At 43.7% G+C, this 20942-nt stretch overlaps 1 protein-coding gene across 1 annotated transcript in view; it reads right to left on the reverse strand.

The window, feature by feature from the left end:
• Nucleotides 1-20942, reverse strand: part of RTTN (rotatin) — a 206026-nt gene that overhangs the window by 38765 nt on the left and 146319 nt on the right. The window contains exons 37-40 of the mRNA XM_038746402.1: nucleotides 16584-16674; nucleotides 13033-13186; nucleotides 10807-10944; nucleotides 8121-8332 (exon numbers count right to left, since the gene is read on the reverse strand). Coding sequence (XP_038602330.1) covers nucleotides 8121-8332; nucleotides 10807-10944; nucleotides 13033-13186; nucleotides 16584-16674 — 595 coding nt within the window. The remainder of the gene's footprint in view (nucleotides 1-8120; nucleotides 8333-10806; nucleotides 10945-13032; nucleotides 13187-16583; nucleotides 16675-20942) is intronic.

The following is a 20942-nucleotide window of genomic DNA, read 5'->3' on the forward strand; positions in this document are numbered from 1 at the left end:
TTACTGAGCGCATATTGTGCGTTAACATCTCCTCCAACGAGACTTCCTCGAATAAGTCCTAATTTTCCCTACTCTCTCTCCCTTGCGTGTCACCTTGCACTCAGATTTGTACTCTTTATTGACCCACCCTCAGCCCCACAGCACTTAAGTACATATCTGTAATTTATTTTCATATCTGTTTCCCCATTTAGACTGCAAGGTCCTTGGAGGTCAGGGAATATGTCTATCAACTCTGTACAGATTTATTTACTTGCACAGATTTATTACTCCATTTATTTTACTTGTACATATTTACTATTCTATTTATTTTGTTAATGATGTGCATATAGCTATAATTCTATGTGTTCTGACGATTTTGACACCTGTCTACATGTTTTGTTTTGTTGTCGGTCTCCCCCCTCTAGACTGTGAGCCAGTTGTTGGGTAGGGACTGTCTCTATATGTTGCTGACTTGTACTTCCCAAGTGCTTAGTACAGTGCTCTGCACACAGTAAGCGTTCAATAAATACGATTGAATGAATGAATGAACTCTGTAATACTGTACTCTTTCAAGCACTTAGTTCAATGCCCTGCACACAGTAAGCACTCAATAAATACAATTGCTTGATTGACACGATCCCCAGTTTAAAGGCCAGAGGGGGAGAAAGATATTTAGTGATTAATCAATTCTGCCCTCTCCTCCACCCAACAATGGTTCTCTATCTTTACCCATACACATACCCACTGCCTAGACCAGTTGTTCAAGACATTCAACACCCTCCACAAACGCTCTGTCCCCTCGATCCCGTTTCTCTCCCATAATGATAAAATGGAAACCGTCGAGCATGATCTTCCTCAAATCTCCCCATCTGCAATCCACTCCTTCCCTCCCTTTCTGGGTCCTTCTTCGACTCTCCAATCTTTCCCAGCAGTATCTCAAGAGGAAATCTCCGGCCTCTTCTCAAAATAAATTCCGTCCACCTGCTCTTCTGACTCCATCCTCTTGTACATTTCTCAAAGTGTTTGTTCCCTCCCTTCTTCCCTCTCTGATCACCCACCTGCTCTTCTGACCCCATTCTCCTGTACATTTCTCAAAGTGTTTGTCCCCTCCCTTCTTCCCTCTCTGATCACCATCTTCAACTAATAAATTCCCAATGGCTTCTTCTCTACTGCTTTTAAACATACTCATGTCTCCCCTATCGAGAAAAACCCTCCGGTGACCCCACAGCTTTCTCCAGTTATTGCTCCCTCTCCCTCCTACCATTCCTTTCCAAATTCCTTGAATGAGTTGTCTACAATCACTCCTTCCACTACCTCTCCTCCAATTCTCTCCCTGAAGCCCTCCAACCTGGCTTCTGCCCCCTTCAAGCCATGAAAATGGACCTCTCTAAGGTCATCAGTGTTCTACTTCTTGCCAATCTGATGGCCTAACGACCATCCTAATACTTATTCCTTGACCCTGAACTGCCTTTAACACTGTGGACCATGCTCTTCTCCTGGACCCATTATCCAATCATGGCTTCACTGACACTGTCCTCTCCTGGCTCTCCTCGTATCTCTCTGGCCGCTCATTAATAATTATGGTACTTGTTAAGTGCTTACTGTGTGCCAAACACTGTTCTAAAAACTAGGGTAGATATGAGTTTGTCAGGTTGGACACAGTCCCTGTCCCACATAGGGCTCACACTCTTAATCCCCATTTTACAGATGAGGTAACTGAGGCCCAGAGAAGTGAAGTGACTTGCCCAAGATCACCCAGCAGACATGTGGTGGAGCCGGAATTAGAACTCGTGACCTTTTGACTCCCAGGCCCATGCTCTATCCACTAAGCCAGGCTGCTTCTCAATCTCTTTCACAGGTTCCTCCTCTGCCTCCCACCCCCTAACTGTGGGAATCCCTTAAGATTCGGTTCTGGGTACCCTTTGATTCTCCAGCTACCCCCACTCCTTTGGAGAAGTCATTTGCTCCCATGGCTTCAACTATCACCTTTTTGTGGGTGATTCCCAAATCCACATCTCCAGCCCTGATCTCTCTCCCTCTTTGCAATCTCACGTTTCCTCTCGCCTTCAAGACATCTCTACTTGAATGTCCTGCAGACACCTCAAACTTAACATGTCCAAAATGGAACTCCTTATCGTCTCACAAAAACCCTGTCCTCCCCGATTTTTACATAACTGTAGACAGCATCACCATCCTTCCTCTCTAGCAAGCCCGTAACCTTGGTACTATCCTTGACTCATCTCTCACACTCAATCCACATATTGAATCTATCACTAAATCCTGTCAGTTCAACCTTTATAATACTGCTAAAATCCGGCCTTTTCTCTCCAACCAAACTGCTACCACATTAATCCAAGCACTTATCCTATTCTGCCTTCATTACTGTCTCAGCTTCCTTGATGGCATCCCTGCCTCCTGTCTCTCCCCACTCCAATCCATACTTTACTCTTCTGCCTGGATTGTTTTTCTACAAAAATGTTCAGTCCACGTTTCCCCACTCCTCATGAACTCCAGTGGTTGCCCATCTACCTCCAAAGGAAGCAGAAACTCCTTCCCATTGGCTTTAAAGCACTCATTCACTGCACCCGCTCCTACCGCACCTGTTTTCCTGCTACAATCCAGCCCACACACTTCACTCCTCTACTCATTGTATCCCCACCTCATCTACCTCACTGCCAACCTCTCACCCACATTCGGTCTCTGGGCGGGAACACTCTTCTTCTTCATATCTGACAATTACTCTCCCCACTTTCAAAGCCTTACTGAAGGCACATCTCCTCCAAGAAGCCTTCCCAGACAAAGTCCTCATTTCCTCTTCACCCACTCCCTTCTGCATCACCCTGATTTGCTCCCTTTATTCACCCCTCCCTTAGAGCCACAGAACTTACATACATATCAGTGATTTATTTATTTATACTAATGTCTGTCTCCCTCTTTAGACTGTAAGCTTGTTGTGAGCAGGTAATCTGTCTATCAACTCTGCTATATTGTACTCTCCCAAGCGCTTGGTACAGTGCTCTGCACACAGTAAGTGCTCAATAAATGCATTCATTCATCCATTCAATCATATTTATTGAGCACTTTCTGCGCTCAACAGTGCTCAGTAGAGCACTGTACTAAGTGCTTGGGAAGTACAATTGACTGATATGATATAATGCCACAAGGAGCTTCCAGGCAAGCGCTTAGTACCATGTTTTGCACACAGTAAGTGCTCAATAAATACAACTGAGTGAATGAATGAATGAATGAATGAATGAATAGATGGGAAAGCAGCATGGCCTAGTAGACAGAGGACTGGGCCTGGGACTCAGAAGGACCTGGATTCCATTCAACTTGTCTCTACCTCTTCTCTGCTGTACAGCTTTGTGTAAGTCACTTAATGCCCCTGCTTCCAATCTCAAAAAAAAAAAAAAATTTAGTCCATCTGTCCAACTACTCAGTGGTTGCTTGTCCACCTCCACTTCACCACTTCAAACCGAAACTCCTTTCCACTGGCTTTAAAGCACTCAATCAGCTCCCTCCCTCCAATTTACCTCGCTCATTTGCTCCGATAATCCAGCCCGCACACTTCACTTCTTTAACACCATCCTACTCACTGTACCTTGGTCTCATCTGTCTCGCTGCTGACCCCTTGCCCATGTCCTCCTTCTGGCTTGGAATTCTATTGTTGGATAGGGATTGTCTCTATCTGTTGTCGAACTGTACTTTCCAAGCACTTAGTACAGTGCTCTGCACAAAGTAAGCACTCAATAAATATGACAATCAATGAATGAATTCCCTCCCCCTTCATATCCAACAGACCACCACTCTTCCTGCCGTCAAAGGCTTATTAAATTCCATCTCCTCCAAGAGGCCTTCCCTGATTATGCCCTCATTTCCCCTACTCCCTCTTCTTTCTGCACTGCCTCTGCACTTGATATTCACTGCACCCTCTCCCAGTCAGCACTTCATCATCTTCAATCGTATTTATTGAGCGCTTACTATGTGCAGAGCACTGTACTAAGCGCTTGGGAAGTACAAATTGGCAACATATAGAGACAGTCCCTACCCAACAGTGGGCTCACAGTCTAAAAGCACTTGTGTATACAACTATAATTACTTTATATTAATGTCTGTCTTTCCCTATCTTTGTCAATAGGGAATGTGCCTACCAAACTCTGTTGTACTATACTCTACAAAGCACTTTAGTACAGTGTTCTGCTCACAGTAAGCGCTCAATAAATACCATTGATCAATTGATTGATTGATCCCTATTAAACATGGGAAGCTGGCAGAGTATCAGAGGAGTGAGTGGGCAGAAGCCTGTGTTTCCAACATTTTAAATGCCAGGAATCATTTAATAGTTTGCAAGCGAGAATGGTATGTCTGGAGTGGTGAGATACTCAAAATAAGCATTTATAAGTACTGTTTACTCGATTAAAAAGCTGAGCTGGGATTAGAATTTAGGTCTCTTAAATCCTGATCCTCTGCTCTTTATACTAGATCACACTGCTTCTATGCTATAGACAGGGGACTGAGATTCAAAAATTCCTATCAAATAAACATATATTCTTCCTCTTACTTAGAGTGTGAGCTCCATAGGGGACAAGAACTGTTTCTGACCCAATTAATTTGTAGCTACCCCAGCCCTTAGAAGAGTGCTTGACACACAGTAAGCACTTAACTAATATAATAATTAGAATACTAATATCAATACACAGTATAGAGAAAGGGTATGAGTGCTCAAGCACTTAAGTGCTTGAGGTGCCTGATCAATCAATCAATGGTATTTATCGAGCATTTATTGTGTGCAGAACACTGTAATAAGCAGATGTGAGAGTACAATCCAACAGAGATGATAGATGTGATCCCTGCCCACAAGGAGTTTACCAACCTAGAGAGGGAGGCAGACATTAAAGCAGGTAAGGGGTAGGGGAAATGGGCTGATTTGTTGATAAGATTTAGGGGTACTGATTTGGGATCTGGCAAAGCCTATTGGAGCAGTAGAATTTTAGAAGGACTTTGAAGATGGCTGGGTGTTCAATAGGTAGAGAAGGGAAAAAGAGGGAAAGAGGACAGGAAAAATTCATAAAATGATGGCATGGTTAAGAAATGAGAGGTATTACTTTGGTCCCATTTCCTTGAAATCAAGATCACGTGTAAGTACAACTCCTAATTCCATGCCTCCCTGAAGAAGAACACGACAATTCCTGAAAGTTAAAACACCACCCCCTTTAACTCAGGCAGGTAAGGAGCAGCCGCTATGCAGCTGGGAGATGATCCAACTTGTTAGACTTTCATTTGTAATGTGAAGCAAATTAAAACTTATGATTTCTTGATCTGCATAGAAAAAGATGATGGCATAGCAGGAAATACCTCTTAAAAGATTTCTTCACCTGAGAAACTAAAACATTTAGCAGGCAGAAAAAAAATCACTTAGTACGAAAATAAAATGAAGTGGGGAAACAAAGCACTACTAGAAGACTTGATTTATCCTTTATCTGGAGAGAAGTGTGGGAGGGGTTGTTCAGAATAATAATAACAATAATAATGATGGAACTTATTAAGCTCTTACTATGTGCAAAGAACTGTTTTAAGTGCTGGGAACTGTTCTAAGCATTTTACATACATGATTACTGAGGGATTAGAACTGTCTGGTAATAAAACAGAGTTTAGTTTTTGAGTCCAAGACAAGTAAACACATAAGTTAGTGACACAGTTTCTGATGTGACTAGATCTTTTATTTACAGATCTGGAGGCAAAGTAGGGACTGACTGGCTTCTTGAGGTGCTATGAAACCCTATAATCATATTCTAGAGAAGTAGTGTGGCTCAGTGGGAAGAGCCCGGGCTTTGGAGTCAGAGGTCATGGGTTCAAATCCTGGCTCCGCCACTTGTCAGCTGGGTGACTTTGGGCAAGTCACTTCACTTCCCTGGACCTCAGTTCCTTCATCTGTAAAATGGGGATGAAGACTGTGAGCCCCATGTGGGACAACCTGTTCACCTTGTAACCTCCCCAGCGCTTAGAATAGTGCTTTGCACATAGTAAGCGCTTAATAAATGCTATTATTATTATATTCTTTTGTTGTCTGGTTGAATTCAGCTCTTTTGCGATAAGTAATGTTAAAAATGCTGCATGCAAATATGAGGGCCCCAGAATACCTAGTATCAGAGAAGAAAAAGCAATAGCAACACAGAAAGGAGTCATAGGGAAACTGAAGGCATGGCTTTATGATGAAAAGAAATGTGTTAAATATAGGGGGGTTTGTGTGTATTTTTTTAATTAAAGAAAGGAATCTATTTATTTAGACTTGAATTATTTAGTGGACCAGATTCTTTCTTGGAGAACAGCTATCTTGGAATAATATTATTATACTGGTAAAATGGGAAAGAAGTGAGTGGGAATAAAAATTAGAGAAACGTTAGTGACTACAATTGTGCCCTTATGAGTAAAGAACCCTGAATGAGATAATATCCTTATTCCTTTTCCCTGCTTTGTCAAAGTCCTTAACAAATGTAAATAATACATGCCTCTGAAAATTTTTGGTAAGCCAAATCTATTCCTAACTACTCTTTATTTAGAAACTTCTCCAAAACTGTCCATAATCTCTTTGATTGTGACAACTGCTATTTTAATGGAGAAAAAAAAATCAAAACTGTTTCCCAATACAGGAGCCAAGCCTCATGAAGTAATTCAGGTTTGGGAAGAGTTAATCAGGAATCATGTTTGTGCTGATCTATTTCATGAGACAGGGAGATACCACAGGGAGATACCAGTGTGACTGGGACCATGTTGAATTTCCCACCCAGAGCTCAGAATAGTGGTCTGCAGACAGTGAGTACTTAATCAATACTATTATTACAACTATTTTTTTTCCAAGCACTTTCACCCGTTATTTGATGAGGTACTCTGATCTTTTTTGAAATATAGCTAAGGGAGGATTCCCATAACAATTTACACACAACTGCAGCCTCCGAGATAAAGAAATTCTACTTTAATGTCTGACTTCCCCTGTAGACTTAAAACTCCTTGCTGCCACTCCCCAGAACGCAGGCCTCGCCAGGTACCCATAAGACGCCTCTGTTGGCTGAGGTGTCCCAGCCCCACGTTCCTGCATTGCAATCTACCTTGCCACTTTTCTGTGCCGGGTTCCTAAGGAAGGCCAAACGATCGGCAGGCAGTTTGCCTGAGGTGTTACACAGGGAGACTCCGGTCAAGGCAGAACTTCCCACGAGGCGATGACTCAAATGGGATGAAACTACAACAGTCACCAGTGATGAGGCCCTCTGCAACTCTGTTGTACTGAACTTCCCCAAATGGTTAGCAGAGTGCTCTGCATACCGTAAATGCTCCGTCAATACCATTGATGATTGACTGACTGATTTTACTTACAATGTAGCTTATCCTTTCATTTTCGATGGGAGTAACAAAACATTCATGGAACTTTTTAAAACTCCCAAGAAAAAGGAACTACGAAAACCAAAGAAATTGTTTTCTTCTTTCCTTTCTGCATATTTCTGAAGTACTTAGGGATGATAGTACTTAGTACAGTGCTAGGCATACAGTGGGCACTCAATACAACATTTTGAAATTAATTTTGCCTAGTGCCAAGCTTAGTACCATAGACTAAAAGGTGTGAAATATCATCTGAAGGTGAGTATGATGTTTCCCAAAGTATCCTTTAGTGGTCTTCATTGAATTTATGAGAGGCCTCAGAACCAGAAAAGCTACTAAAGAGGACAGGAGCACAGGGAGTAGAATGTCTCTACTACTTGCTCCTGGAGTCAGTTTAAGAAAAATTTTTGGAGGCAAGATGTAATTAGATATTCCATGTTCTAAAGAGGATAGAAAGCTAACAATTTAAACCATGATGTCTTAAGCCTGGATAACCAGTCATAGTCTGATTATGAGAGGACTGTCTTCAGTTTCCACACAGAAAAGCCTCAACTCACTTCTCCCTTCAGGCAACAGTCATAATCTGCCGAAGCATTAAATGATGGTATTTTACTCATTTGAATCATCAAGACATTTTTCACCTCCTTTCTGAGGGTTAAAAATCCCAAGTTCATAGTTGAAAAGGTGACAGATTCAGGTGAATAAACCCAAAGAAATCTTGGTGGGTTACTTAATCAATATTTTAAAACAAGAAAATATATATATACCTGAAGAATTAATTCATTAAGTCGGGCAATGGCTTCCTGATTTCCATCCATCTTATCAAGAAGTGACACCATTGTTGGGTTGTGACCAACATTTTGGTTGTCTTGAAGCTGTCTCTTCCCCTCTTCAACCAAAAGGACAGAAAGAAATTGCAAACTGGCCATGGAGAGACTTGGACATGCGTCTGACAGCTCCACGCACTTGCAAAACATACCTGAATGGAAAATAAAAGAATCGAAGGTGAGTAGTTGGCACATGAACCAAGAAAAACTGAAGAATTAAAAGCGTCACACTAGGAGGGTTGAAAGACACTGCCCTGAAATCTGTTAAATGAGAAAAAAAAAAAAAGAAGTCAACCACTTGTGAATAAGAAACAAATGCCCTAGAGAATGTCAGCATCTGGAATGTTTTACATTAAAGTCCACTTGAAAATAGTAAACAAATCAAGAGCGAAGGGTTTCCATTTTCATAAATTCTAAAACGTTGACTCCCATTGGCACTTTCCAGCCTTTTCAATTGGCCACAGACTTGTTTATAAACTGTATCAGCTCAGAAGCAGCAAGGCCTAGGGCAGAGAGCACAGGCCTGGGAGTCAGAGGACATGGGTTCTGATCTCCTCTCTTCCCCCTAGAATGTAAGCTCACTGTGGGCAAGAAAGCGTGGCTCAGTAGGAAAGAGCCCGGGTTTTGGAGTCAGAATTCATGGGTTCAAATTCGGGCTCCGCCAATTGTCAGCTTTGTGACTTTGGGCAAGTCACTTAACTTCTCTGGGCCTCAGTTACCTCATCTGTGAAATGGGGATTAAGACTGTGAGTCCCCCATGGGACAACCTGATCACCTTGTAACCTCCCCAGAGCTTAGAACAGTGCTTTGCACATAGTAAGTGCTTAATAAATGCCATAAAAAAAAGAAATGTGTCTACCAATTCTTGTACTCTTCCAAGCATTTAGTGCAGTGTTTTGCACACCATAAGGGTTCAATAAATACCGTTGATTGATCTGCCACTTGCCTGATGTGTGACCTTGGGAAAGTCACTTAACCTGTTTCCTCATCTGTAAGATGGGGATTCATTACCTGCTCTCTCTCCTACTTAGAGTATGAGCCCCATGTGGGACAGGGACTGTGACTGATTTGATTAACTCATATCAGTTAAACAGCAGCGTGGCTCAGTGGAAAGAGCCCGGGCTTTGGAGTCAGAGGTCATGGGTTCAAATCCTGCCTCCGCCACTTGTCAGTTGTGTGACTTTGGGCAAGTCACTTCACTTCTCTATGCCTCAGTTTCCTCATCTGTAAAATGGGGATTAAGACTGTGAGCCCCACGTGGGACAACCTGATCACCTTGTAACCTCCCTGGTGCTTAGAACAGTGCTTTGCATATAGTAAGTGCTTAATAAATGCCATCATCATCATCATCACCCCAGCACTAAGAACAGTGCTTGTGCCCAGGGTTTAGTATGATGCCTAGCCCAGACTAAACGCTTATCAAATACCAATAACTGTTATTCCAGGGGTGGTGGGCAAAAATCTTTCTAGTGTGCTGTATATTTGATGCTGAACTGTAAATTGAACTAATCCAGACCAGTTTTACCCCCAGAAAAAGACAGGCACCGAACATTCATTCCCCAGGCTATCATTCAGAATTACTTAGAGAAAGAAAGAGTAGAGGAGATGGTTATCTCTTAAACAAACAAGCCACTTCACCTGGGAGAATGTGAATTTGAGAGAAAGGATTGAAGCCCTTCTACTTCCAGATCCTAATGATAATAATAATAATACAGAAGCAGCGTGGATCAGTGGAAGGAGCTTGGGCTTGGGAGTCAGAGGTCATGGGTTCTAATCCCTGCACTGCCACTTGTCAGCTGTGTGCCTTTGGGCAAGTCACTTCACTTCTCTATGCCTCAGTTCCCTCATCTGGAAAATGGGGACTGTGAGCCCCCTGTGGGACAACCTGATCACCTTGTACCTTGTACCTCCCCCAGTGCTTAGAACAGTGCTCGGCACATAGTAAGCACTTAACAAATACCAAAATTATTACTATCATTAATAATAACTGTGGTATTTGTGAAGCACTTACTATGCGTCAGGCACTGTACTAAGTGCTGGGGTGGATACAAGCAAATCGGGTTGGACATAGTCTCTGTCCCAAATCAGGCTCAGTCTTAATCCCCATTTTACAGATGAGGTAACAGGCACAGATAAGTGAAGTGACATGCCCACGGCCACACAGCAGTCAAGTGGCGGAGCCTGGATTAGAACCCAGGTCCTTCTGACTCCCAGGCCTGTGCTCTATTGTATGGTCTAAAACAGGACACTATGTTTTGTCTCCTACCCCATCTCCACTCTACCCTCCATTCTCCAGCCTAGGAAGGGAGATGTCCGGGAGCTGAGGCAGAAAGACTACCTAGAATAACAATAATAACAACAACAACAACAATAATAATAATAATTACAACAATAATAATAATATTTCTGGTATTTATTAAGCACAATCATTAGGGTCTGACCCTGCTAATCCCAGCAGTTCACTAAAACTTTAGCAAACAGTTCAAATCAGGAACAAACAGAAAGGAGGAAGCGCCAAATCCATTCCCTTATGTCAATTCTAGGTTCACTTTCTTTGAAATATCCAGTCAAAAGCCTTGTTCTTTATTAACTAGAAGAACTAAAGGCATTCAAGAAGGAAGGTTACCAAGGATTGCAGACCAGTGCTTTGCCAGAGCTGCTGCCACTGATGAAACAGTAGTCAGGCTGGTTTTCCTCAGCAGGGTAGACAGAAGGCTAAACAAGTCTTTCCATGTGCAGCGAACAGTGGCTGTTAACTCAGCATCTGTAAAATGCAAATCAGAAAGGAGAAGCTCTTAGCCAGCAGCAATGGCCTGGATGATGGGGGGATCTCTACATCTGGCTATGCCCTCCCTCTTTCCCTCCCTTCCTCGAGGTTGAGTCCAGAAAGGTGGAACACTCCTCCTTCGCCCAGTAAGCTAACTTCCGAGTACACATCTCCACAGGTGGATGGGAGGGAGAAGACGGGAAGGAAAAGAGGTAGAGGAAGTCTGAGACATAATAAAGGGTTACATTCTTCTAGATTTCCCAAATTGTGCCCCACTGCTGTCTTGGATTGGATGCAGGGGAAAAAAATTGGATTCAGTGGGAAAAAATTAATATTTCTTTCAAATTCATGGGATGGAAGAAAAGTAGTAACTCTTTGTGAGCAGGGAATGTATCTACCAACTGTATTATATTGTACTCTCCCAAGTGCTTAGTACAGTATTCTGTACGCAGTAAGTGCTCAGTCAATACCACTGATTGATTGAACTACTGAGTAGCTTCTCCTCTGTCTTGTATCCCTTACCACCTGCCAATCCTTCTCAGCAAAAGAACTGAAGACCATAAGTAGTGTTAGCCCACATCAGAGCAATGGCCTAACTTGTGCAGGACTCTGTTTGTGACAGCACAGAATGCCTGGAGGAGCCAAGCGAGTGGGGCATTCCCTGGAGAGGTTTGTGGTCTTCCCTCTGATTCATTTTACTTGGCAGCTCCCCTTCCACCCCAATGAAGAGGAAGAGTGGGGCTTGGAGAGGGGAAAGTGAGAGAGAGCAGATGGCATATCCCCAAACCCTGGGATAAATAATGGAGAAGTGTGCCTTAGTGGATAGAGCATGGGCCTGGGAGTGAGAAGGACCTGGGCCCTAATCCCTGCTCCACCGTGTCTGTTGTGTGACCTTAGGAAGTCACTTCACTTCTCTGTCCCCCAGTTACCTCATCTGTAAAATGGGGCTAAGAGTGTGAGCCCCATGTGGGACTGGGTCTGTGTCGAACCATATTAACGTGCATCTACTGCAGCAGTTAGAATGGTGCTTGGCTCACAGCAAGCACTTAACAAGTACCATAATTATTATTATTATTAAGAAGGGCAGCCACCATAAACTCCTACCAAGCATCCCGTTGGGATTATCAAAGAAAAAATACTTGGCAGGAGGAATCATCAGCAGGATCCAGCAATGGATCGCTTATGTTCTTACATGGTTCAATAACCTGAATAGCTACAAGTGGCCCTCTCCACTCCCTGTCCTGGAACCTTTCCTATAACCCTGGCCATAAGCAAAGAAGCTCAAGTTTGAAAGCATTTCTAGATTCACTTTGCAAGTAGTAAACATGTTTATAGGCCATTAGAAACAGGATTACCTTGTCCGGTAGCTTGCTGATTTGTTGGAGATAAGGGCAATTTTAGTCACTGCCATTTTTCTGCTTCTTCATATGACACAGCAGGCTGTTTCTTTCCCTGGACTGATTCCTAAAGGCAGGACTTTCCCTTAGGGTAGTCTGTCAGTCCGCTCTTTTGTGTTTGGGGGGCATGGGGAGGTATTCCTCCGGCCAGCACCCATTTCTACAACAGGCACTCACCGGTACACCTTTAATAATGACTTGCCAAACTGCCCCTGGTTGACAATAATAATAATAATAATAATAATAATAATAACAACAATTGTTAAGCACTTACTGTTCTAAGTGCTGGGGTAAAAACAAACTAATCAGGTAGGACAAAGTCCATGCACCACAAGGGCTCTCAGTCAATCTCCATTTTAAAGATGAGGTAACAGAGACCCAAAGAAATGAAGTGACTTGCGCAAAGTCACAGAGCTGATAAGTGCCAGAGGCAAGATCAGAACCCAGTTCCTTCTGACTCCGAAGCCCATGCTCTATCCACTAGGCTACATCCCCTCTCCAGGACACTAATACCTCAAATACAACCACAGAACTCATTCAACTTATTAGGCAGGTTAACAGATTTCGAGAATACCCGGCAAATGGAAAACCTGAATGAGCAACTCTAACAAATTACCTGGCACATGATACAGTTGAGTTGTTTCAGCTAGACCAACAGATCTTGAACTAGTGCTCAAACCAGACATACCTAAGCCATCTTTAGGGTCCACGGTAAGGACTTTGACAATATTTGCCAGCAGAGGTTTCAGAAGTTCATCCTGGACCACCAGCTCTGGGTCTACCAATAAGCACGACTGCAGGAGCCTGGCCAGAGAGGACAAGTACTGCAGTAGGAATGACACCTGTCAAAGCAAGAGTAGGAAAACAGAGGGAAGCATGAATAGCGATCAGGAAACCCAGTCTCACAGTCACAAAATCCTCACGGTTCAATAAGTAACATCATGTCGTGCGGCTCCTTGAGACATTATGCTACAGAAAAACCAATACAACAGCTGTAAAGATGAAATAAAGCAACGGTGGATATAGTTAAACTTTAATAGTTAGTGGGTGGAAAGTAATATTTTTGACATAAAACTAGCATGGCATTAATGGTGATACTAATGCTGTTGATATATTTGGGGTACAGTCCCCTCTCAGAATTGCACCTGGAGTGTTTCCAGTACTCTCCAGTTTTGGCTACGTGAGGGAGAGTCAAGCAGAGGCATATCCATTCCATTCCTGGCTTGGCCAGTGGCTAACAAGTGGAAGGCCATCTGCTACAAGTCAAAACCCCCCTGTGCTGGGCAGCAGCGGCATGAGAGAGAGAATCAAGGGTGGAGATTCGAGTTTGCTGCGCGGAAGAAGGCAACGCTAAACCACCTCCATATTTTTACCAAGAAAACCCTATGGATATACTGCCAGAATGATGCAGATGGAGGTAGGGCATTACGGGAGAGATGCATCCATGGAGTTGCTATGGGTCAGAGATGACTCGACGGCATAAGACAAAGTCATCGAGTACAGTGGTCTGATTTCAATGCCCAACTTCATTACCATTTTAATGAAATCCGTCATTTTTCACAAGTAGTTAAGGCTATGCAAGCACCCTGAGAGGAGAAAAGGGAAGAGCACTCTCATAAGTTGCATCTGCTCAGGACAAGTGACTTTGCAAAACACTATGCAGGATGAAGCATCTAAAAAAGCTATCAAAGAACTGCTTCGGCCTAATGGTCATGACTATGTCCTCAGTCTTTCCTTCAATTTGAACCTTTCGCCTGGTTTGGAAGCAGGGTTCAAATGCCGCCTGCCTAAAGTCTGTCTTCTAGAGCCTCTCCCATATGTAGCACTGCACTTTGTTTGAGAGAAAAGGGAGACAAATTATTTTTTTATTCCACCTTCTACAACTGGACCCAATGTGACAACAAACTGAGGAAACAGCTAGGAAAGAGAAGCCTCAATGAAGGAAAGATGGGCCAGAACTGGACAGCCAATGGGAGAACCCAGGAGCTGGTTAAAGAAATGCTGAATCAGTCACTAACAAAAACTGTGTCCATTAAAACTTCTAACAGCCACCTCAATACTCACATATTTATCTGTTCACGTATTTGTTATTTATTTGGTCTATTACTTGTATGCATTCTCTCTTTCTCTAAACTGTGGCATATAGATCAGTTTGTATCTCCTACATCCCCCACTGGGCTCTAAGCTACCTTAAGGCATAAACTTTTACATCTTTTTTTACATGTATCTTTTACATCTCCCATACTTTCCCCAAGTACAGTAGGACCTCAGCCGTATTGTTAATATAGTCAATCTAGGTTTCCCGTGCTATCTGTCTGTATTTTTGAGCTTAAATTATTTGAAACAATTAACACAGTTTTGGGGCAGCTAAAAAAATCCACAAGCATACAAAATAATAACGATAATAATAACAATAAAGGTATTCATGGAGCGCTTACTAGGTGCCAGGCACTGTTCTAAGCACTAGAGTAGATATAAGGTAATGAGGTTGGACACAGTCCCTGTCCCACATGGGGCTCACAGTCTTAATCCCCATTTTACAGATGAGGTAACTGAGGCCCAGAGAAATGAAGTGACTTGCCCAAGGTCAGACAGCAGACAAGTGGTGGAGCCGGGATTAAAAACTTTCACCAAATCTTCAGAGTTTGCCAACATTGTAGCAACGATGTGTCCGATGATGCAAACTCAACAGGCTGCAAGCTCTCTATTTGTGTTTCAATTTTTAATTACATTCTTCTTCAGTTGCACCCCGGTTTCTTTTGGGGATGCCAACAGATGATCACTCTGCCCACCTTCAAAGCTATGTTGAAGGCACACCTCCTCCAAGAGGCCTTCCATTCATTTCATTTATTCATTCAATCGTATTTATTGAGCCCTTACTGTGTGCAGAGCACTGTACTAAGCACTTGGGAAGCACAAGTTGGCAACCTATAGAGACGGTCCATACCCAACAACGGGCTCACAGTCTAGAAGGGGGAGACAGACAACAAAACCAAACATGTAGACAGGTGACTAAGCCCTCATGACTAAGCGCTCATGTCCACTTCTCCCAGTACCTTCTGTGCAACCCTTGCAATTGGATTTGCACCCTTTAGTCACCCCATCCCTCAGCCCCACAACACTAAACAAATATCCATAATTTATTTATTTATATTAATGTCTGTCTCCCCCTCTAAAATGTAAGCTCACTGTAGGCAGGGAACATGTCTACCAACTCTGTTACACTATACTCTCCCAAGCACTTAGTACAGTGCTCTGCACATGGTAAGTGCTCAACAAATAGGATTAACTGATATATTCACCTATTTTCTTTCAGGCCCTGGTTTTGTGGGCCCTAGCTAACTTGCAAGTCCTCCCTCTTGTGAGACAGGACAAGGAAGGGAAAATAGTAATAATAATAATGACGGTATTGGTATTTGTTAAGCGCTTACTAAGTGCAAAACACTGCTCTAAGCGCTGGAGGGATACAAGGTGATCATTGTCCTATGTGGGGCTCACATTCTTTACCCCTATTTTACAGATGAGGTAACTGAGGCACAGAGAAGTGAAGTGACTTGCTCGAAGTCAGCCGGTAAGTGGTGGGATTAGAAGCCATGACCTCTGACTCCCAAGCCCGTGCTCTTTCCACTGAGCCACGCTGCTTCTCTTAGGAACTAGGAATGCTTCTCCTAGGCACTAGGAATAGGAAGAGATTGTTGGAAGGGAAAGCAAAGAGGAAAATGGCCTCAATCATCTGTTGGATGTCACCCCCAAGACCCAATACCAGCCAAATCAAATGAATGTTTTCTCTCATATCAAGGTAATCAAATCACTCAGGTGAATAAAACATAAATGCAGGCCAAATGACAACTAAAAGCACAAAGCGATTTGAAAAGATGTTTGAAAAAGCTCTGACCCATTAGTTTAGTTGTTAAAAATGAACACAATCCAGCCACTACCCAATTTCAGCCCACTTCGATACATATGCAATCAATAAAACTATTAAAAGTGGAAACAGTCCTGTCTACAAATCCAGCACAAATTTCCATAAAGAAATCATTGTGCCCATTTTTGCCAAAGGGATACTCTTTCAACAACGGACTCTAAGCCCCCTGAGGGACACAGAGCATGTGAAATTCCCACTTGCGTGTTTTCTATAGTTCCTAGTACAGTGCGCTGCCCACAATAAGCATTTAGTGAATACTATTACTACTGAACACCAATGGGTACTTTTATGCAAGTCAGACTCCTGCCACGAACCTGAGCCTTAGTGGGTTCAATTGGTCCTCGATTAGACAGTGGGGTGTTGAGTTCCTGCATGCACTTCTCGATCACGCCGGCATTTACCACACTACATGGAACAAAAAGAGAAGGGCAAGTTATAGGTCAGGAGCAGATGCATTATTAAATGACAGTTTAAAAGAGCACTGAGAGAAGAAGGCGACCGTGAGAAAAGGGGATGAACCCAAATGGAAAATCCTCCTTATTCATTAATTCATTCATTCAATCATATTTATTGAGCGCTTACTGTGTGCAGAGCACTGTACTAAGCGCTTGGGAGGTACAAGTTGGCAACATATAGAGACAGTCCCTACCCAACAGCGGGCTCACAGTCTAGAAGTGGGGGAGACAGACAACAAAATAAAACATATTAACAAAATAAAATAAATAGAATAGTAAATATTTACAAGTAAAATAGAGTAATAAATATGTACAAACATATATACAGGTGCTGTAGGGAGGGGAAGGAGGTAAGGCGGGGGGGGATGGGGGGAGGAAGGAGGAGGCTCAGTCTGGGAAGGCTTCCTGGAGGAGGTGAGCTCTCAGTAGGGCTTTGAAGAGAGGAAGAGAGCTAGCTTGCTGGATGTGCAGAGGGAGGGCATTCCAGGCCAGGGGAATGACGTGGGCTGGGGGTCGACGGCTGGACAGGCGAGAACATGTCACAGTGAGGAGGTTAGCGGTAGAAGAGCGGAGGGTGCGGGCTGGGCTGTAGAAGGAAACAAGGGAGGTGAGGTAGGAGGGGGCAAGGTGATGGAGAGCCTTGAAACCGAGAGTGAGGAGTTTTTGCCTGATGCGTAGGCTGATTGGTAGCCACTGGAGATTTTTGAGGAAGGGAGTAACATGCCCAGAGCGTTTCTGCACAAAGATGATCCGGGCACCATAATGAAGTATAGATTGAAGTGGGGAGAGACAGGAGGATGGGAGATCAGAGAAGAGGCTGATGCAGTAATCTAGTTGGGATAGGATGAGAGATTGAACAAGCAGGGTAGCGGTTTGGATGGAGAGGAAAGGGCAGATTTGGGGATGTTGCGGAGGTGAGACCGGCAGGTTTTGGTGACGGACTGGATGTGAGGGGTGAACGAGAGAGCGGAGTCGAGGATGACACCAAGGTTGCGGGCTTGTGAGATGGGAAGGATGGTAGTGCCGTCAACAGTGATGGGAAAGTCAGGGAGAGGGCAGGTTTTGGGAGGGAAGATAAGGAGTTCAATCTTGGACATATTGAGTTTTAGATGGCAGGCAGACATCCAGATGGAGATGTCTTGAAGGCAGGAGAAGACACAAGCCTGAAGGGAGGGAGAGAGAGCAGGGGCAGAGATGTAGATTTGGGTGTCATCAGTTGAAGCCGTGGAAGCAAATGAGTTCACCAAGGGAGTGAGTGTAGATAGAGAACAGAAGGGGACCAAGAACTGACCCTTGAGGAACCCCTACAGTAAGGAGATGGGAGGTCGGAGGAGGAGGAGCCTGCAAAAGAGACTGAGAATGAACGGCCAGAGAGATAAGAGGAGAACCAGGAGAGGACAGTCTGTGAAGCCAAGGTTGGATAGCGTGTTGAGGAGAAGGCACACAGAGTCGAAGGCAGCTGAGAGGTCAAGGAGGATTAGGATACAGTAGGAGCCGTTGGATTTGGCAAGCAGGAGGTCACTGGTGACCTTGAGAGGGCAGTTTCGGTGGAATGTAGGGGACGGAAGCCAGATTGGAGGGGGTCGAGGAGAGAGTTGGCGAGGAGAGAGTCCTCATCATCATCATCTTCATCGTCAAAGATACTTATTTACTTTGTACAGAGCACTTTACCAAGTGTGTGGGAAAGTACAACAGAGTTGGCAGACACAATCCCTGGCCACAAGGAATTATGGGATAGAGCGAATTTCACGATAGCAGGCCATTGGCCAGAACTGATCACTTGTCCATTCTGCATTTTAAGGAGCCCTACAAACATCAGGATTCAGGAGGACTGAACCTTGCACGACCTAGTCTCAGATCCTGGGTGAAAGGGGCAGGTCATGCCCTGTCGGCCTCCTCGCTGACCTCCCTCCCTCCTGCCTCGCCACAGTCCAGTCTATATTTTGCTCTGCTGCCCACATGCACCTTAAAAAAATTAAAATGAATCCCAAGTCTTACTTTTGGTACATGTTTTCTTTGGTATTTGATCCTGTAACTATATTCATTTTGTTTTATTACTTTATATGTACTTATATTGTTTGGGGCAAATATGTTTTGTGGGAAACTATAATTCATTTAGGGCTCTTGTGCTTAGAACACTGTTGTCACGGAACCAGCAGCATGGCTTAGTGGATAGAGCACAGGCCAGGGAGTCAGAAGGACCTGGGTTCTAAATCCGGCTCTGCCATGTGTCTGCTGTGTGACTCTGGGCAAGTCACTTCACTTCGCTGTGCCTCAGTTCCCACATCTGTGAAAAGGGCATTTTAAGGGTGTGCCCCATGTGGGACAGGGCCTCTGTCCAAATCTGCTTAACTTGTATCTACCCCAGCATTTAGAACAGTGCTTGGCACATAGTAAGGGCTTAACAAGTACTATAATTATTATTATTAGCATTTTTCTTCAAAAAAGTTCAGTCCATGTCTCCCCAGTCCTCAAGAACCTCCAGTGGATGTGCTTGCCCATCCACCAGCACATCAAACAGAAACTCCTTGCCATTGGCTTGAAAGTACTCAATCACCTTCCACCCTCCAACTCACCTTGTTGAATTTCTACTACAACCCAGGCCATCCGCTACACTCCAATAACGCCAACTGACTCACTGTACCTCCATCTCATCTGTCTCAGCAATGACCCCTTACCCATGTTCTCTCCATGGCCTGAACTCCCTCCTCCTTCATAACTGACAGACCATCACTCTCCCCACCTTTAAAGCATTATTAAAATCACACCTCTTCCAAGAGGTCTTCCTCAACTAAGCCCTCATCTCCCTTGCTCCTTCTCTCTTCGGCATTGCCTCTGCGCTTGAATCTGTACCATTTAAGCACTTGCTATTCAACCCATCCTTTCCCCCTCAGCACTTATCTGTAATGTATTTTAATGGCTTTTTCCCCACTCTAGATAGTAAGCTCCTTATGGGCAAGAATGTGTCTCCCACATTCTGGAATTTACTTTAATATCTGTCTCCTCCCTCTAGATGGTAATCTCCTCGTGGGCAGGGAACATGTCTACAAACTCTATTATACTTTCCCACATGCTTAGTACAAGGCTTTGCCTACAGTAAGCACTCAATAACTACCATTGATTGATTGATTGATTGATTAGTAGAAGATCTAGATCTGAGCTTCAAGAGATTTCCACATTTAAAGGATGAAAAGAGATAATGAAGACAGCAAAGGAAATTGAGAGGAGTGGTAACAGAGGTAAGATGAAAAACCTAGAAATGATGGTCAGCAGTGCCAAAAACTACAGAAAGGTTCATGGGTGATTAGGACACTGAAGAGAGCATTAGCCATTGGCAAAACCCTGGCAAATACAGATGTGTAGCACTGAAGAAGGCAAAATCCCAGGAGTCTGAAGTTAATTAGAAAGGACAAGAAGAGGAGATGGACAATGATTGGAGGCACAGTCTTTCCAGGTTAGGAGAGGGGAAGGAGCAGAGGAGAGGGAGGGGATGCAGACAGATAACAGAGGTAAGATGAAAAACCTAGAAATGATGGTCAGCAGTGCCAAAAACTATGGAAAGCTTCATGGGTGATTAGGACAGAGAATAGAATATTAGCCATTGGCAGAACCCCAGCAAATACAGATGTGTAGCACTGAAGAAGGCAAAATCCCAGGAATCTGGAAGTTAATTAGAAAGGACAAGAAGAGAAGATGGACAATGATTGGAGACATAGTCTTTCCAAGTTAGGAGAGGGGAAGGAGCAGAGCAGAGGGAGGGGAGGTGTATGGGGACGGCCAGGAAAAGGGATAGCATCCCAAAGTAGCCAGCTACAAAAGGCCTTAAGAGATGACCCATACTCCAAGCCAGCCTGGAAATCACCTCTGAGCAAATAAATAAATGGGCTTAAGCTACAGCATTAGGAATTGGGGGGAGAAGACATAAAGAAGATTGTCCTGACAGTGAGGGTTACTAAGCACTGGAGTGAGTATGTGAAACCTCCTGCAGTCTTAGAGAAAAAACTCTCAGCTGCCTGGGCTGGAAGAACAAAACAGACTGTCTAGTTCCTTTCTGGGAACATGCTTCATTAGGACAAAGGAAAACCTACTACGGAGGTCATTTCAAAGACCAGAATTAAATTGATTCTCCTGAGATTTAGAGAAGCACAATTCAAGCACTTCGGGGCATAATTTTCTCATTTGCTATGTTACTTTGCTACACTTGCATTGTTTCTGTGG

Source organism: Tachyglossus aculeatus, chromosome 5 (assembly GCF_015852505.1).
Source record: "Tachyglossus aculeatus isolate mTacAcu1 chromosome 5, mTacAcu1.pri, whole genome shotgun sequence".
Classification (NCBI taxonomy): domain Eukaryota; kingdom Metazoa; phylum Chordata; class Mammalia; order Monotremata; family Tachyglossidae; genus Tachyglossus; species Tachyglossus aculeatus.